The following is a 19,050-nucleotide window of genomic DNA, read 5'->3' as shown; positions in this document are numbered from 1 at the left end:
AAGGTCATGGGGTGGGTGTCCGAAAAAATGCGGCCCCTCAGAGCAGTGATAAAAAATCAGCATCTTCAGAAAATTGCTCTGAAACAATGTACAGAATCAATTAAGGGGGTGGGGTCTCGAATTAAGGTTGCTGGGTGGGAAGTCATTAGAGTAGTCTCAGGATGCAAGGTGGAGGCGGTCAAAATGGAAAGAGAAAACTGGGTCTTAGAGTCACACGACATAGAAAACACGCCATGGTTTTAAAGATTCTATCAAGAGCCGGTATCCACACCTGAGTATCACATTTTGTCTCCCCAGCGTCGTTACCCCAGACCCTGCTCCTCACCGTGCCCGCCTCTCTTGCGTGTCAGCAGTGGATAACTCAGGTTTCAAGAAAAAAATAACCTCTTCAAATTGCCAAGGCCACGGTCAGGGCAACCGGGCCTCTGGACCCTAGGTAGCTTCTGCCTCTGCTCCAAAGTCAGCGGCTGTGCCTCTCCTCCAAGCCAGCCGTTTATGAAACGCAGCTCACGGGAGGGGTGAGATGTGATTGCCTGACGGTGATTCTGTCCCATCGTGCCCAGCAGGGCAGGGGCGAAAACTGAACAACACATTTCCTCCTGAGAGTGAGTGGAATCTGCCACTTCCTACATCTCTGTATGGAAACCGTGTCAGTGGGACGACCCATCTATTTAACAAACGTCTCTTGAGAACCCACTGGGCGTGGCCTTCGTGGCCACGTGTGTATTCTCAGTTTCGACTCACGAGTCGTCTCTGAAAATGCCCTGATCTGCGGTAAGGAGGCCTGGGCCTCGCCGCCCGCTCCACTGCTGCTGCGTAAGGTGAGCTTCCTCCACGGACCGTATCCCCGAGCCCTGCTGTGCACCAGCCCCCAGAGGCCCTGAGGCAGGCAGGGAACAGAAGGGACAGAGTCCATGCCTTCAAGAAACATGCCTGCTTGTAGGGAGAGGCCGAGAACCAGCGTATGCCAGATGGTCATAAATGCTAGGAAGAAACAATGAAGGGAGGGGGGTGGAAAGGACGGTGGCGGTGGAGGCTTGTTTACGCAGCGTGGATCTTGGACACATCCTTTGCCTCACTGGGCCTCGGCGTTCTCACGTGTGAAGTGTGTTGGTGAAGTGATCCCCTCGGTCTTTTCCAGTTCTTACGTGTTGGGGTTCTCTGCCCTCCTGGAAGGATTACTGTGCCACCTCGAAATCACAGGACAATGTTCCTTTAAAAAAAATGTGCAGGTATTTAAAAATGCATTTCATGTAATTCTCCCTATTGGGAGAACTTGATGGAACTTCGAGGGTACCCAGATAAACCCCATTTTACACGTAAGAAAGTTTGACCCAGAGGCCATATAGCAGTTCTTAGCCATGGGACTGGGATGTAGGATTCCTTGTTCCTGGTGAGTGTTTTTGGGCTTAGCTTCTGTTTGTCTGCACATCTCCTCCACAGTGAAAGCTCCGTTTCGAGAACAAAAACTTGGTGATGGGATACATACTTTTGAAAGCATATCCCTGCGTCCTTTTATTAGTATTGGTTGAAAGTAGCAGTAAGTGCTCAGTAATAATGGAAAGAATGCATTTGGGTTTCTGAGCTTGCTTCTGTGTGAGTGAAGACCACTTGGGCTTACACAGCAGAGAGCACAGGGGCACGTTTGTCTGTGCAAAAATGTCCCTCGGTGCGGAAACCGGAGCATTATTTTATCCACATTTAACCTGTGTTACGCTCTCCGCCACCCCGACACGAAATCTCTGATTAGCTTTCCCTCTGGTTTTTAAACCTTCTTCACTTGTTCTTTTCCTGCAGAAAGCAGAGAGGAAATGGGAAGAGAAAAGGCAAAATCTGGACCACTATAACGGGAAAGAGTTTGAGAAGCTACTGGAAGAAGCTCAGGCCAACATCATGAGGTCAATTCCAAACCTGGAGATGCCACCAGCCTTGGGCCCACAACCAAAGGGCGATGCTCCGGTAGACAAGCTAGAACTTTCAGGTGAGGTGCTCACAGGGCTATGCGGGCTGGCTACCCTCGGGTCAGGGCAGTGCTGCCCACGTAAGCACGTGCTGGCCAGCAGCACCAATCTCTCACTTCGTAAGACTCTTATAAATTGGAGCAAATCCTCAGGTATCACTACATTCTCACTACTGCCTCTTAACTATAACCATAGCCTGGAAACGATGTTCTACTTGAGGATACTAGAACAATGCCCGGTAAGGTAAAATTTAGATTCCCGGCTTCCACATTTCCTGTGAATTTATGACACTTCACAGCACCAGCTGGGAGAATAAGAGGGCCGCATTTAGAGTAAGAGCTTTTCATATGCTGCAGGAAGAAAATGCCAGCCTTTATGAGGTCCCGAGGGGACATTAGATCATGAGGCGAAATTGCATTTTTTAAGTCAAAATTATTAGATTGTATATTGAACTAACTAAACTATGGAAGTGAAGCCTCAATGTGTCCCTAAGAACATAAAATAACGGTTAGAAAACTCAGCCTCCTAAATCTCCAACCAACAAGCCTCATGCCTTACTCTGATCTTAAAGTTGCGAACAGAGACACCATTCTACCTGCAGCCCAGTGTCTCAGAGCCACATTCAATGGTGCCTCCTCCAGTAGCTGAAATTAATTTGGAAAGGAATCGCCATCTTGACTTGCATGCATGTCCAGGAACATGAGCGTAGATACAATTTGTAACCACTGTAACCCTGTCTCGCTGTTCTCCTTCGCCAAAGCTGCTCTAAAATTCCCCTCACTGAAACTGCCCCCATCAGCCTGTGTGAGCCAAGTTTTTCACCCCTTTTCCCCACCTGCCCAGCTGGGTGAGGCCTGTTTAGGGACCAGAAGGGTCAGGCAGCAAGTACCTTAGGAGGAAGGGGCCCGGGAGGGGCAGCCCTGTTCTCACAAAGATGGCTTCTCTCCCAAAGTCCCCGTGAGGAATTTCTCATGGGTAAGAATCTACACCATTCCATTTCCATCTGGCCTAATTTGGCTCTCCTTATTATTGCTTTTGTCAGGTAGTCCTTTGATGTTTTATAATCACAAATAAGTTATAAAAAATAGTTATAAATCATAATTGTTCCTTCTCGTGATTGCACTTGTTATCTTACCACATCTGGGCTTTTTATTCCTTCAGATTAAAAAAAAATTTGTATAAAGTGGGGCGCCTGGGTGGCTCAATCAGTGAAGCGTCTGACTTCAGCTCAGGTCACGATCTCTCGGTTCATGAGTTCGAGCCCCGCGTCAGGCTCTGTGCTGACAGCTCGGAGCCTGGAGCCTGCTTCCGATTCTGTGTCTCCCTCTCTCTCTGCTCCTCCCCCGCTTGCACTCTGTCTCCCTCTTTCTCAAAAATAAACAAACATTTAAAACCAAAGAAATAACTTGCATAAAGTGTTTTTTAAAAATTACTCCCCAAAGTATTTTTGCTCAATTAAGCGTGTTATGTTATGTTGTGTTATGTTATGTTATGTTATGTTATGTTATGTTATGTTATGTTATAAGTAAACTCTATACCCAGCATGGGACTTGAACTCACAACCCTGAGATCAAGAGTCACATGCTCCACTAGCTGAGTTTGTTTTGTTCTGTTTTGTTTTGTTTTGTTTTGTTTTGTTTTGTCTTAACACATGGCCTGATTTCAGAGAGAGTCTGCTAATGTACCAGCCACCAGAAATGCATAAGGATACAATCTGTTACCTGCAAACGTTGGTTTCTATCATTTTTACTTATTTGGCATGGATGTCACTGCTTTTACTGATTTTTGTTTACTAATGAGGTGAAATTCTACGTTCAGGGTTTTTAAAAGCTATTTGTATTTCCTCTTGTATAAATTGTCTGACTACTTAGAAAACGGGAACGGATAGTAGCTCCTAAAAAAATCAGTGGAAAATTTTAGAGACAGTAGCCTCAGTCAGTGTTAAAGAAAAATTATTCACAGAGATATTTGTTAAAAAGAGCAAGCCAGACTTTATTCAAGACCACGGCAGCAGGGGAGAGAAACTGAACCCAGCTCTGAATACAATACATCAAGGGTAGGGAGAGTCTCGCTAAAAGGCAGGCCAAGGGCCTGGATGTGCAGAGGGAGTGAAGAACCAGCTCAGATGTCAAGAATGGGGGATTCTTGCTAAACGGACTTCACGGAATTCTTTGCTAAAACTGGGCTGAGCACACAGAGCAAGGGCAAGGCTTCGCGGAGAGGAGAGCTCGGAGGAGCCCTGACCAAAGCTGGGCAAAGAGGCAGTCATGGTTCGTGACCCAGGAGAGGAGACCTGGGCCCACTTCCAGGGCCCGTCAGCCTGTGCCAGTCCCTGGGGGGACCCACAAAGCTGATGAGGCTGTCCCCCGGCCAGGCCGCTGGCTCAGGAACCAGCCGGGTGGCCCACTGCTGCTGGGGCCTCGTCACCCACACTCTCCTGCAGGAGACCAGAACTGTCGGCTACACATAACCACTGGCCTTTCACCCTAATGAGCACCCACACCCTTACTACAGCTTTAAGTAGAAACTTCTCAAGCGTGTCCCTCAAACAGCTCTGACTAGGTTGCTCAGAAAGGACAAACATATTCCTGAGAGGGCAGGCCGTGTTCCTAGAGAGAGCTGGGGCAAAGCCCGGTTGGAAGGTCCAACCCTGAGTTTCTGCTTCTGCTGCTTTAGTGCGCACTTGGGTTCAGGCTGGTAAAAGGCAGAGGTGAGGAATGATGATAAAGGACAGAAATGAGGAGGTTTGAATTTGGTTAAGTGCCTTTTCTGGACATTTTTCTGGAGAAAGCTAAGTAGATATCTGTATTTCCTAACCTTTGGTGTCAATGCCAACTTCTCCTTCTGCATTTCTGTGTTTACTGCCTCCTTTCATTAGCAGAGAACCCTTTCCAACCACATAACCAGGACCAAAAGTCCATTTTGTCCCTGACTTTGTTTTCTGTTCATCTGCCTTGCATTTCCCTCCTGGCCCTTCATCGGCCAGATTCTATTCTAACATCCCCTGCACAAACTCCTCCTGCTAATAACACTGTCTCCCACGTCCTTCCTTTAGCAGCCATGCGAGGGGCTCTGGATTTGTCTCTAAGCTCTAATATTTCATCTCTCCAAGGAATACCCAGAAGTTTTACTTAATGATGATAGCTCTTGGGGCACCTGGATGGCTCAGTCGGTTGAACATCTGACTCTTTTTTTTTTTTTTTAATGTTTATTTTTGAGAGAGAATGAGAGAGTGAGCAGGGGAGGGGCAGAGAGAGAGGAAGGCAGAGGATCTGAAGTGGGCTTTGCACTGACAGTGGAGAGCCTGAGGCGGGGCTCGAACTCACCAACTGTGTGATCATGACATGAGCCGCAGTCGGACGCTTCACCATCTGAGCCACTGAGGCGCCCTGAGCATCTGACTCTTAATCTCAGCTCAGGTCTTGATCTCAGGGCCCTGAGTTCAAGCCCTATGTTGGGCTCCACACTGGGCATGAAGCTTATCTACATATGTATATATGCTACATATGTATATACATATATATATATACATATATATATGCACATATTTTTTTAATAATGATAGCTCATACTTGCATTGCATTTACAGTAAGTCACTAAGCACTGTTCTAAATGCTTCGTGTATATTAAGGTATTTAATCTCCATAGCATCCCAGTGGAGAGGATTATTATGATACCCATTTAATAGACGACACAACTGAGGCAGAGAGAAGTTAATTAACTTGTGCAGGGTCTTTTCGGGATTTCAAGTCAGTCAGGCTATAGGGTCTATGCCTTTAATCCTGGCACTATGGAGAGAACAGAGAGATGTTTACATCAGATTGCATCAAGTTTATAGAAATACACTGTTCTGGAAGTTCTCTTGCAAAGAGGTTATTTTGCAATGACACACTGTTTTCCAGAAGACTCTCCAAATTCAGAACAAGACTTGGACAAGCTGGGGGGTAAGTCCCCACCTCCTCCTCCCCCACCCCCTCGGCGGAGCTACCTGCCAGGATCAGGGCTCACCACCACGAGGTCCGGCGATGTGGTCTACACCAGCAGGAAGGAGAACATCACCGCTAAGGTCTGATGGGTTCAGCTCTGGTGAACTGGTCTCTGAGTTCAAATGATACCCTTAGACAAGGTTCTCTCTATTCTCATGTAGAACACAGAAAGCAGTAAGGCAGAGGAGAGAATTGATTAAGCTACATCACAGGAAGCCCCACAGATGGGAAAATGTCAGCCAGTGTTATTGGACTAGACTCAGCACCACCAGCTCTATCCTTACTTGACTTGTAGCTGCAACAATGTAAAATGCAAATCACAAGCTACTTCTCCAGCAAGGGCCTCATAAGATTGAAAACGGAGTAGAAGGGGACGCAAAGGAAAGTCCACCTCACAAAAGCTAAGTGAGACTAGCTCACACGGTTGTAAGAGTCTGTACAGAAAGGTGTTCAGTGGGTTTTAGCTTGCACTTAACTTGGCAAGTTTGGTCTCTTGTGTTAAATGTAAAATACAACTTCCAAGGAGATGTAGTACGGGCAGGCCTTTCTTAAAGGCACCAAATGTTGAGTAGTTATAACTTTGTTTAAAATCTTCAACCCATTCACCAAAATGGCAGCTTGTACAAAAAAAAACCCAAACTAAAAGCAAGGGATATTAATAGTCTTTCGACTCGATTTGAAGAGGTAGGAAGCCGACATGCCAGGCAGTAAGGGAACGTGTGTTGCTGTAATCTGTGCCTCTTTTTGCCAGCCCCTAGAGGCGTTGAGCTAATATCCGTGATTTGAATCTTCCACAGGCAAGCAGTGAAGATGCTGGGCCAAGCCCCCAGGCTAGAGCCTCTAAGTGTCCGACCGAGGAGCTGGCTTCCACCTGGACCCCATCCCCACCGCCAGTCGCTACCTCGTCCTCAAAGGACGAGGAGGAAGAAGAAGAAGGAGACAAAATAATGGCGGAACTCCAGGTATGTGGATGAGGTAACTGGTTGTGGCTCCTTGCCTTCCTACCCAGGCCGCTCTGGCCACGTCTCTCACAGATCCATTAGCTAGAGAGGGCTGGCAAGGAGCCTTTGGACCTAGGCCTCGTAAGCAGCATCTTCTGGCCTTGGCCTCCGGTTTTCCAAGATGGCCCTGAACTACCCTCAGGGTACTTCATGACGTGTGTAAGGAATGACTGTTTCACAAAACAATTCAGGAAGTTTATACGGGAAATGAATTGCGAGTTTTCCTAGCTCCGGCCAAGAGGATTTACTTTCCTTGCTTTTAATAGTCCATTCATTTCAAAAGCAATTCAGACAGGGATCCGAAATATCAGCCATTGTCTTGTCTTCATAAGGACTGATTAAGGCCTCCTTCACGTGGGTCTCATAAAAACTTTGGTTTTAATACTTAGAATGGCTGCCCTTAGGTCTTCTGTCCTTCATACCAAGTTCCCATTCGATGTCAGCATCATCTTTCCAAATATGCAGAAAAACGGAACGATTTCATTTCCCATTTTCTTTGCCCTGTTTGCGAAATGATTATTTATTAGTTTTCGATTTTTATTTTTTAATTAATTGACACAGTCCATTCTTAGGATTAAGGATGGGGTACAGAAACTGTACTCCAAGTTTACCCCACATTCAAATCATGGATGTGAACCTACCCTGGGTGTATGTTCTAAGAACTTTTCTAATCAGAGGCATGCACAATTCCCAGACCAAAGTCTGTTCATAGAATATTTCATTTTGACCCATACTCACTGTAGCATTTTTTCCCCTCTCTGGATGGTCAGATCACACGGTCAGATCACACACTTAGGGCTCCAAAATACATTGCCTCTTCACCAGTGCATGCACCATGGGTGTGCATTCTTCGTGTGGAGTAAGGAGAACTTTTAAGCCATGTCATTTCTACCATGGCTGTTCCACTCTGCTTTCCGTGGTAATAACTACCAAAATTGGGCTGTTTGGATTTACAGGGCTGCTGGTTGATTTGTCACAGGGCTGAGCCCTTCTGAGCTTCTCTCAGACTGGCCTAGGACATCCCCTCCACCAATCAGATCGGTGACAGATTTTTAGGACGTTTAAAGAATGTCATACATAGGAACCATAGATGTATACGGTTAGCGATGCATGAAACAGTTGAGAGGGTGGAGGCGTCTGTCACTCAGTGATCCAGGGAGGACCCTCTGGCTAATGACACTGGCATGGCCGGGCTGCTTGTCGTCGGGAGATTGGTGCTCGTCCTGAGATGTGTAGGCAGATTCTGGGACCGTTCGTTGTAGCCTCTGCCCCAAAGCATGGTTTAAATTGATCGCGGCCCAGTTTGGTTCAAATGGATGACGAAGAACTAGGTAATTTTACATCTGTGCAAGGTGAACAGTCACTCATAATCCAAGAAGTAGAAACTTTTAGGCTCATGGATAATCCTGCACTAGCCCCCAAAGAAAAGTCATTTACTTGTTCCAGCTACGCTTTAGAGCTCATGACTTGGGAATATTTCCCACCACTGACATCTAAATATCTCTGATGGTTTCTTTGAAAGTTTTCAAAGCCTGGAGTATGTGGTTTCTTGTTGTGTTATTGGTGGTTAGGTAATACTGGTGAATCAAGTGCTCTAAGCCTGACTTAACCAAAGCCAAGATCCCTCCTTCTGGAGTAGGGACCCTACCCGCTGCATCAGGAGGTCAGCCGCGCACTTGGGCTCTGCACTTAGATGCCCCCGAGGCAGGACAAGGAGCAGATGCGGCCTCCTGAGTGTGACTGTGGAACAGTTTCCTGCTGTGTGTTACCAGGCGTCGGAAAAAAACAGAGGCTCCAAAGTCCAGGGTCTGACAGCCCAGCAGAGATGGCAGGTGGCCTCAATGGGCATCTCCAGGGCCTGCTAGGACTGGGGTGTCTGAGAGACCCCAAGGGGGGAGCCAGCACACTGGCTTCAAGAAGAAGGAACAAGCAGAGAAACAGAAGAGCAGGCCGGGGAAGGTCCCAGGCATCGGCTCAAGTCGTATTTTAGGACCCGTGCTGAAACAGTCAACTTGGCACGGGCCTGGATATTCTTTCTGCCCACGGAGTTATTTCCAAAGGGCCATATTCGGCAGTAAGAAAATATTGAGGCAGTTATTTGGGATTTTTCATCGAAATAGCTGATCTTTAATCCTGACTGCAAATTTGAATTATTTGGGGGAGTTTAAAAAAAAAAAAAAAAAGGCCTGTGAATTAATTCTGAATTAATTATTCTCTGTGTGAGGCCTGGGTAACAAAAATTTTTTTTAACTAGGTGACATGTAGTTGAATTGAGAGCCACTGATTTCAAGAAGCTTGGGTTCTGGGTTCTTCATCTTTCCTGCTTTTGTGACCGTATTGTCACTCCCTCTCTGCCCCGCAGACACAGCCTGTGCTTTCTGTTTGTCTGAGGACTGGCCTCCCTCACCCACTGTTCACCCAAACTGGGGTGGACTCTTAGAACTAAAATTGATAGTTTTCTAGGACAGATCTAGAAGCTCAGGCAGAAAGGAGGCAGCTCAGAACCCCATGGGCACTCAGGAGCATCACTTTATTCTAAATGCACCTCAGAGCACCTTAGAATGTGGGAGTACCTGTTACTATGTTACTACTGTATTCTTTTTTGTTGTTGTTGTTTAAAGTTTATTTTGCACGAGAGAGTAGTGTAAGCAGGGGAAGAAGGGCAGAGAGAGAGAGAGAGAGAGAGAGAGAGAAAGAGAGAGAGAATCCCAATCGGGCTCTGCGCACTTTGGAGGAGAGAGTAGTGCAAGCAGGGGAGGGGTAGAGAGAGAGGGGGAGGGAGAGAGGATCCCAAGCAGGCTCCACGCTTTCAGCGCTGAGCCCAGTGTGGGGCTCAGTCCCACAAACTGTGAGATCACCACCTGAGCTGAGGTCAAGAATCCGTCGCTTAACCGACCGAGGCACCCAGACACCCCACAAAGGGCATGCGTTCCAAGGGTTCTGTCCATTTATCACGCTGTGGCACAGCCAGTGAGGAAGCCTCTGCCTCTGGCTCAGAGCTCAGCTTTGCTGCTCTGAGGCCAAATGCCAAACCAGGTTTCGTGGCGCCGCCTCCCCGTCCCTGGTGTGACCGCCCGGCAGGACTAGGCTGGGGTCTCCACGCCTCCAGACTCCCTGTCTGTTCCCTCCTCCCTCCTCACTACGCCAGCATCCCTGTTAACCTCAGTATTTTAATCCCTTAGGCATTCCAGAAGTGTTCCTTTATGGATGTAAATTCAAACAGTCACGCTGAGCAGTCCCGGGCTGACAGTCACGTTAAAGACACTAGGCCGGGGGCCACAGTCCCACCCAAGGAGAAGAAGGTAACGTGGCAGTTACACATTTGCCACACAGTCGAATGGTCCTTCTTTCCTTGCTCTGACACTAACACCGCTCCTGCGTTTGTCCTTCTTTCTGTGCCCTCTTTTTCCCTCTCACCTGGTTTGTTTTGTTTTTTTTTAAAACTAACGGAGACACAGCCTTAGGTTTAATCAGAGATACCTGGTTCGGGTTCCCAGCGTGCGCTGTGTGTTCCTGTAACAGTCTATGCAGAACTTGGGCATTATCTTCCCAAACTAAAGAGTATCCCCCTTGCAGATTTTCTAGAACTCTAGAAGAAAATGGAAACACCAGTCAAGTGTGTAGCACTTTTTCTAATTCTTAACGTGTCTTCTAGATCCAACACGCCTGTGTCAGAAGTAGCTGCAAGCCTTAGAGGGTAGGGACAAAACACACCGCAGAGCTATATGCTCACCATCCCTGGGTGTATCCTCGTAGAAACGACGCAGATGTGTTTGCACACGTGTTCAGGAACGCCAGACGGAATTTGCGTTAAGTAGGACAAATTCTCAAATATACCTTGCAAGACAATAAGTTCGGTGTAAGCTCAGTGCTCATACACATTGTGGCGTCCTAATGGCTTCAGGACAGCTGTCCGGGCTCTAAAACAAAGTTCACCGTCATTACGTAAGTACTTTAGGGAAAGGACATTGGCCTGAATGTGTGAGCTTCAACTTTCTGAGTTGGCTCTAGAGCTTTTAGGATTCTTGGGCATAAAGCCATCTTATCTGAATGAATTTCAGGATTAAAAGCTTATCGTGACCCACTCCGGTCCTAGCACTTTTCGCAAGGACTAGGTTCGAGCTTCCCCTAAATAAAGTCAAACAAATCAGCCGTAGCATAGCCTAATAGCTACTCCTGGTGGGCACCTCAGTCCCCGTGAAAGAAGCCTCAGTGAGGGAGATGAAGGATCACTAATCAGAGGGCTGTTCTAGCATAATCCTTCAAGAGATGCGGTCCTGGGGCTGACAGCCCCCGGCCGTGAGGCCCTGACAAGGAGACCGGCCTCCTCCTCCCTGCCTCACAACCATCCCAGGGCCTCCTGCAAACTAGGTCTACCGACGTGGGGGGGGGGGGGGGTGCTGGGGGCATCTCCGTGCAGCAGGAGAGGTTATGAGATTATTGCTGTTAAATCTTTCTCATGAAGAGAATCTCCTGTTACTTTCAGGTGGACCCATGACATCCTATTTGAAATATACTCCTCTTTCAGTCTGTGGGATTGCCCTACAGTGGCCCTAAGTAAAACCACCTCATGAAAGGCCCTGGCATATCCTGAGTCACAGGGCATACCTGGGCCGATGTCTGTCTGAAACACTGGGAACTGGGAACTTCCGGAAGATCCCTCTAGAGATCATCGTTGTCTCGTAGAACTTTGCTGATTGGCTGAAAAGTTGCATAAGATTTCTCGCCTTGCAATTAGAAAGCCATAGCCTTGAGATACCCTTCACCTCAATCAGGAGTCCGTCGGATAATAGGCCAAGTCTGTAGTGAGAGCCGTATAGGCACTTAAGTGCTTGTTTTAGATACTTCTACACAGCAGACTGACCTGTCTCACAATAACCATGAGTATCAGACTTCTCCCCACATTTTTGTCAGCACTCCTCCTGGGCTATTCGTCTACTCTTCTATAAATCAAGTATTTCTTTAAAATTTTCTCCTTATCATCATGAGGTGTCAGCCTAGTGCTTCACTTGTGTACAATTTTCCTATAACTGTGTCTCTGATTTTGCTTGATTGCCATATGCATTTAGAGCCTGCCACACAGTTTTCTGAATGATCCAAACCTCAGGACCTACCTATAAACAGACATTAAGAGGTTTAACCACATTTTACGCAGTCTTGACCCTCTAAGATTACCTATGAGATATCATTGTGAGATTACATGACAATTGTGACCGAGCTACCCTGGATACAGTGAATGCACTTGTTGTGATAATTTCGTTCTTTTTTTCTAGCCCAGTAACAAAAGTAACAGGTCTTGTGAAACCTACCCTTGACATCTTTATCTTAGTGGCTTTCATCGGAGTATTCTTGCTACCTCACCCCTTTTAAAATACGTGTGTCTCTGGGTGACATTTGAAATACTTAGCAGTGGGTATGGCATGGGCCCTGACCAGTCAGAACAGATGCCAGCGCTGACCCCGGGCACTGGGCCAGAAGAACGTCAGCTGTGCACGTGTCGTGCCTAGATTACATGTCGACTCCTTCTCCAATTCAGGGGTAAATTCTCACTCAAGTCCTAGCATGCTCTGCTGCCTCCGTGTTCGGGGTGGAAACCTTAGTCTGAAACCTCTCTTGCTTTTCTTCTTAAACCTTTTATTGGATGTGTGAGTTGTTTAATGATCCAAACTTAAAATCCCACAAAAGACCTCATGTTGTTCGTCTGCACCGGCCGAATTGTTGCACTGGTTTGGGGCCTTACCGGGAGGAGGGGAGGTTTAACAGGAGGTATCCGGTGGCTGATGCACCTTGTATCCTGTACGATGTTTCCATGTGATTAATACTGACTCTGTTGTTTGTGTGTTATTCCTTGAATGTGTATGGACATCCTTTCCATTTGTAACAGGGCGGTGGGGTTGCCGTGGGTTGACTTGGGCAGGGCCCGGTTATTATGCTTTGTTATGTTGTCATTGCTTTAGCCAGACAACCTTCTCGGGATTGTGTCCCTTCCCCCTGTAACCACCTCTTCCTTTCGGGCTTTGGCAGCAAGAAGAAAGGGCAGCAGTGCTTTGGAAGCGACAAGGCACAGCTAGTGTTAGTGTCGTGGCAGAGCCCAAGGGAGCCAGACAAGGCCACGCTTCCCGGTGAAGCACTGTCCGGACCTGAGCCTCACTGCTGGGTCCTCACGTCCTGAATCTCGGTGACACCCACAGAAATGGACCTTCGCTCTGTATCCGAGAATACAGAGACTAGAAGCTGACTTACGATGTCAAAGTCACCGCTGTAGTCTCCAATATCTGCTTTGGAGGTGTTTCGAGGGTATTTTGGCGGCATTATCATTCTGAATTTGGATTTGACCGCCTTGGGTATTATTAGGTTGAAGGTTATTGTGACACTTGACTTGGCCAAGTCCAAGTGCAAACTGCAGATACACTGTCAGTCTGTCATTTGACCAGGGAAAAATAAGGTTTTCGTTTCATCTCCAAGTACTACACCCAAGTGGGGCAGAGTCCTTATAGGACAGTTTCCAGAAAAGCAGCAGAGATAGTACCGAAATAACTAGCTGGAAGGGTTCTGGTCTAGTTCCCCAGTCTATACACAAGAAAACGGAGGCCCAGGAAAGTGAAGGTGGCACAGTTAAGGGGCAGAGCTGGATTAGAACCACAAAGCTTCTGCCTGCCAAGATACTGTGCTTTCTACTGCACTACACCTCTCTTCCCGTTTTCGATTCTGCTAAGCTCACAATCAGATGCTGGAGAGAGAACGTGTGGATTCAGAATCGATCCTTTTATTCTCTTAACTGCTCCCTCACCAATTTTGCAAATCCCTAAACTATTTTGCTAATTGAGATTTTCGTCTCGTGCGAACACAGGGCGTGTTTGGAAGCTGGAGAACAACAAAGCCAGCCAAAGTAGAGCTGTCTAGGCTTTGGCAGATGTGCTTGGCCCGCAGGTTCTGGAAGTGTGATTAAAGGAACGATTTAGTTATAGTCCACTTTGGGGGGGGGATGTGGTTTTGTGCAGTAACATGTCCTACACTATTCTACCAGAATTTGGAATTTTTCCATGAAGACGTTTGGAAATCTGATGTCGAATATGAAAACGGCCCCCAAATGGAATCCCGAAAGGTGAGTTTAGCAAATCTGCGTTCCGACAGATACCATGCAGATTCATGGCCCCCTTTCGCGGATCCTGTTCTGATTAATGTGTGTGGTTTCCCTCCTCCACTTCCCTCTCAGGTTCCCACAGGGGCTCTCACACCCCTTGACCATCCTAAATGGGAAATAGCAATGGAGAATAGTGTTTCTGATGCATCAAGAACATCAGAGTATAAAACAGACATCCTAAAGAAGGAAAATTCCATACCCGGCAAACGTTTATTTAAAGACAGTAGAAACTATACCCAGAAAAATGTGTCTAAGGTCAATCCCAGTTACTCTGGCCTTTGTTCATTAGATGAAATAAACAAAGGACCTAAGAGCTCAGGACTGCAGTACCCTGTGCCTGACGCTAAGAATCAGAAGATGAATTATGGAAAGACGAAGGAGATGAGACTAGAAAGACAGGAAAACGCAGATAGGTGTGACCTTCCCTCTCCCGCTAGGTCAACTGAATTGAGCACGTGTGATGTCAGAACTCAAGATCAAGAGGTTCACATGACAGAGTTCGGCCAGGTTGCTCTAAGACCCAAGGGGGCACGGCATGCTAGCGTGAACTCCAGCGAGGACGGAGAATCGACACCAAGTTCTCCCACTGAAGAAAATGCGACCACCGACAACATCGCCTTCATGATCACCAAAACTGCCGTCCAGGTGCTCTCCAGTGGGGAGGTCCGCGACATAGTGAGCCAAAAGGGGGAAGATGTACAGACGGTTAACATTGACGCCAAGAAAGAAGCAACGTCCCCACAAGAAGGAGCCGAAAACGAAGAGCCAGTCGTGTGCCTAGACAAGAAACCAGTTATCATCATTTTTGACGAGCCCATGGACATCCGGTCTGCATATAAGAGACTTTCAACCATATTCGAGGAATGCGACGAGGAATTAGAGAGGATGATGACAGAGGAAAAGATAGAGGAGGAGGAAGAGGAGGAAAACGGAGACCCTGTACTCCAGAATAACACTTCCCAAAAGTTGCATGAGAAGGTTGCATCCGGCAGCCCCGGATCAGGGCAGCAGGCTGATGGTAAATTCCAGCCACACTGCCTTTCACCAGAGGCTGAACCCCCAGGACAGGAAACGAGTAAGAACGAGCTGAGCAGGTTCGGCCACGCAGATTCTCCAAGTGCAGAAAGCAAGGGTGACGTGACGGATGACCAGTTTGAAAGCCCCAAGAAAAAGTTTAAATTCAAATTCCCTAAAAAGCAACTGGCTGCTCTCACTCAGGCAATTCGCACGGGAACCAAAACGGGGAAGAAGACGCTGCAGGTGGTGGTCTACGAGGAGGAGGAGGAGGACGGCACTTTGAAGCAGCACAAGGAAGCTAAACGATTTGAAATCACTAGGTCCCAACCTGAAGACGCCCCCAAAAGTATGCTTAGGAGACCAGAGCCGCCCAGTGCGGAGAACGCACCTGTGATTTCCAGAACTGACGAAATTAGAAAAAATACCTACAGGACGCTGGACAGCCTGGAGCAGACCATCAAACAGCTTGAAACCACAATCAGTGAAATGAGTCCAAAAGCCCTAGTGGACGCTTCATGCTCTTCCAACAGAGATTCTGTTGCAAGCTCAGCCCACATAGCCCAAGAGGCCTCTCCCCGCTCCCTGCTAGTTCTGGATGAAGCTCCCACTGCCCTAGAGCCCCCCTCGTCCGTACCTTCAGCCTCACGTAAGGTATCTTGGTCTGATGGAAAACGAAAAGACCCAGCTGCTTTCTTACATCTGCCATAATCACCATTAGCAACAGGTGTCTCGTGATTTACTTGCTTCCTTTCAGGTGGCTCATTGTGGTTTTATTTTTGTCTGTTCGCCACGATCCCTTTCTCTCACACTTTCTCCCTCACCTTCAAAACAACAACAACTAGGTGTCTAACAGCTAATTGATTCTCTTTTTACCTCTGTTGCTGATTGGTGTTGGGTAAACGCAGAGGACGCTGGGTCAGTCATGTGCTGTTGAAATGATTGCTCTGATACTCACATTAAAATCCGTTTGATCAGTAGTGGAGCAGATTCATTCTGTTTGATTCTTCAAATTAACCCCAGTGGTGTCTCCTGATGTCCGTCTCCTAGATCTGTCCTGCATGTAGGGCTGTGGCTTCTCACGTTGAGCTTCTGCACATAGTGGGAGAGCTTGCGTGACAATCCGCTCACGTGCTTCTCCTTCTCTTCCCCTCCCGCTGCTCCTTCCCACAGGGTGCCACCGGGACCCCACAGACGAGCAGGATGCCGGTCCCCATGAGTTCCAAGAACAGACCCGGAAGCCTGGACAAGCCTGGCAAGCAGTCCAAACTGCAGGACCCCCGCCAATACCGTCAGGTAGTTTTACCTTAAACCCAATTTTGGATGGACACTGTTGCGTTTAAGAAGCAAGTCACTGACTTAGTTTATACCAAATATCATGTTTTCTTTGTAAGATACGGTTTACGTAGACACCCTGGATCTGGGGCATGAAGAAAGTCTAAAAACCTTCGTTAAACTTTTCACCACGCTTCTGCATGCTTGCAATAAAACATCTTTTACTTTGTGACTCCAAAGTTTAACTGTTAACACAAGGTGCCGGGCCCGTCGGCTTTTCTTTGGGTGAATGTAGTGGTTCATCAGAACACCTCGGGAAACCGAGTCAGACCTGTCCTTGAGCTGCCCTGAAAGTCACCAGTACTAACGTATATGCTGACTGCGTTGCATTAGAGGCACATTAACTGTCCATCACGATGCCCCCGCCCCACCCCAGTAATCACCCAGACGCATGGCCGACCTAGCACCCGGGAACGGTAGCGGGATGGTGTGCCTCTTCTCACCTACGCCGTTCTTCCTTTCCTCCCGTTCTACACATCTCCGCTCTTGTACTTTGGGGGGTCTCTACCAGGTCCAGTGCAGCACAACAAGAACTTAGCTTAGGCCTTGAACTGGTTCGGTTTGATTTGGTTTCTTTTATTTAGTCATTCTCAGAAGGGCTGTGTTGCCAGACCCTGTGGTTTGATCGTGTTACCAGCTTTCTGACAAACTGTCTCCCGCCATCTTTGTTTGCAGGCTAATGGAAGTGCTAAGAAAGCTGGTGGGGACTGTAAGCCTACTTTCCCCTCCTTACCTGCTTCTAAGATTCCAGCCCTTTCTCCCAGCTCTGGGAAAAGCAGTTCTCTGCCCTCTTCTAGTGGTGACAGCTCTAACTTGCCTATTCCACCTGCTACTAAACCACCGGTTACTTCTAACCCTCTCAGCCCCCAAACAGGACGATCTGCTCCCTCTGCCTCCCTCATCCCCTCTGTCTCTAATGGCTCCTTAAAGTTTCAGAGCCCCACTCATACAGGGAAAGGCCACCATCTCTCATTCTCACTGCAGACTCAAAACGGCCGAGCAGCCCCTTCCCCCTCCTCCTCCTCCTCCTCCCCGCCCTCCCCCGCCTCCCCCACTTCACTGAATCAAGGTGCCAAGAGCATCAGGACCATCCACACTCCCGGCCTCACCAGCTACAAGGCACAGAACGGAAGTTCAAGCAAAGCCACCCCATCCACAGCCAAGGAAACCTCTTAAAGGCCAAATCCTGTTAGGTGAAAGTCGGAGTTACCGTTAAAAAAACACACAAAAAATGTTTTTCGACAGTCTTCCACAACTGTTTTCCCAAGCGAATGTAACATATTGCCGTACTGTTTGAGGCTTAATGCTAAGTATGTGCTAAATACTGGATTAATAGATGTCAGTGAAGCTTGTTTGTTTTCTTCGTTGCTATTGTAATTACATAGTGTTTACTGTCTATAGCCGATACCCGTCAAATGAAGTAAGCATGTGTTAGGAAAAGAGTGGCTGGCAGGAGAGAAGGGTGTGTGAGAGACGGGGAGGAAAATGTACTCAGCATGTAAAACATGTATGATTCCAGAATTTTAGTATGTTTTGTACAAAAATATTTTTCATTACGGAGACTAGACGTGAAACCGAGAAATACACAAGCGTGACTATCTATACAAATTGTAAAACAGATACTATAATATTTCCTTTTATTTTGGTGTTATTTAGCTTTATTACAGATTTCTATTTTTGTCAGAACGTCATGGTTCCTTTCAAGATCTTTTTTGCCAAAAACATTTTGATACTATAGCATTGTACATTTGAAAGTAGCGTGCTAGACAAAAAGCCAGTGAACTTCTACACGAGCCGACACGAGGCGTATGTAGAAGGCAGTTTATCAAACCTATTGCACTGCCGTGAGAATTATGTATAATAATTTGCAGCCCAAGCGAGCTAGTTTTCTTTGCTTTTCTTTCTTTCTTTCTTTCTTTCTTTCTTTCTTTCTTTCTTTCTTTCTTTCTTTCTTTCTTTCTCTTGTTTCTTTCTCTTAACATATTGGGATTCTCTAGTTGTTTCCTTTCCAGTATCTAAACCTTCCTTTGTTTCCTGAGACCTGGTGACCCACACTCTTGCATTGTGGATTTTAACATGTACACTTCTGTACGGTTCTGTAAACTGATCAACTTTTGTACATATATAAATAGACATAATAAAAAATACCGTATGTGGCAGCACAGAGTAGTTTTCGCACACCAAAGTTAATTTTTATGCATGCTTTAAAAATATATCTTGGGATGGGCAGAAATGGGGATACCCGTACATTTTTAAAAAGCAACAAGTTTGCACAGATAGAGTGTTTTTGTAAATAAATGTATTTGTATAACACAGTCATGTAATATACAGAACGATAAGCAGAGACTTTGCAAAACTAAATAAAGGGCTGCATGCTTATTATTTTTTGTACCTTGTCACTCGAACTGCTTCCTAGTCAAAGAACAAACATAACTATTACCAAGTTAATTGGTTTGGGTTTTGAGGACGTTATAAGTAACGTGTAACGGACACGAGCTGGCTTTCAGAAAGCTCTACTTCTCTGATTCATGATGAGTTCCTGATCAATTCATTGCAAGTGCGGTGCCTTCTGATGTAACCTGCTGACTCTCTCCTCTGTGGCTTTACCA

At 46.9% G+C, this 19,050-nt stretch overlaps 1 protein-coding gene across 9 annotated transcripts in view; it reads left to right on the top strand.

Moving 5' to 3' along the window:
• KIAA1217 (KIAA1217 ortholog) overlaps positions 1–18,823 on the top strand; it is a 308,757-nt gene extending 289,934 nt beyond the window's left edge. For 6 of the 9 annotated variants that reach the window (XM_058681686.1, XM_058681682.1, XM_058681683.1 and 3 more), the window contains 8 exons: positions 1,798–1,981; positions 5,864–6,027; positions 6,745–6,909; positions 10,131–10,250; positions 13,976–14,053; positions 14,165–15,760; positions 16,280–16,402; positions 17,117–18,823. In XM_058681686.1, coding sequence (XP_058537669.1) covers positions 1,798–1,981; positions 5,864–6,027; positions 6,745–6,909; positions 10,131–10,250; positions 13,976–14,053; positions 14,165–15,760; positions 16,280–16,402; positions 17,117–17,617 — 2,931 coding nt within the window. In that variant the 3' untranslated portion in view covers positions 17,618–18,823. The remainder of the gene's footprint in view (positions 1–1,797; positions 1,982–5,863; positions 6,028–6,744; positions 6,910–10,130; positions 10,251–13,975; positions 14,054–14,164; positions 15,761–16,279; positions 16,403–17,116) is intronic. The other 3 variants (XM_058681687.1, XM_058681690.1, XM_058681691.1) reach the window with 3 other exon arrangements.
• The last annotated feature ends 227 nt before the right edge of the window (positions 18,824–19,050 follow it).

The sequence above is a fragment of the Neofelis nebulosa genome, chromosome 8 (genome assembly GCF_028018385.1).
Source record: "Neofelis nebulosa isolate mNeoNeb1 chromosome 8, mNeoNeb1.pri, whole genome shotgun sequence".
Lineage (NCBI taxonomy): Eukaryota > Metazoa > Chordata > Mammalia > Carnivora > Felidae > Neofelis > Neofelis nebulosa.
The sequence above is the reverse complement of the archived record's forward strand: the minus strand, read 5'-3'. Positions and strand labels throughout refer to the sequence as shown.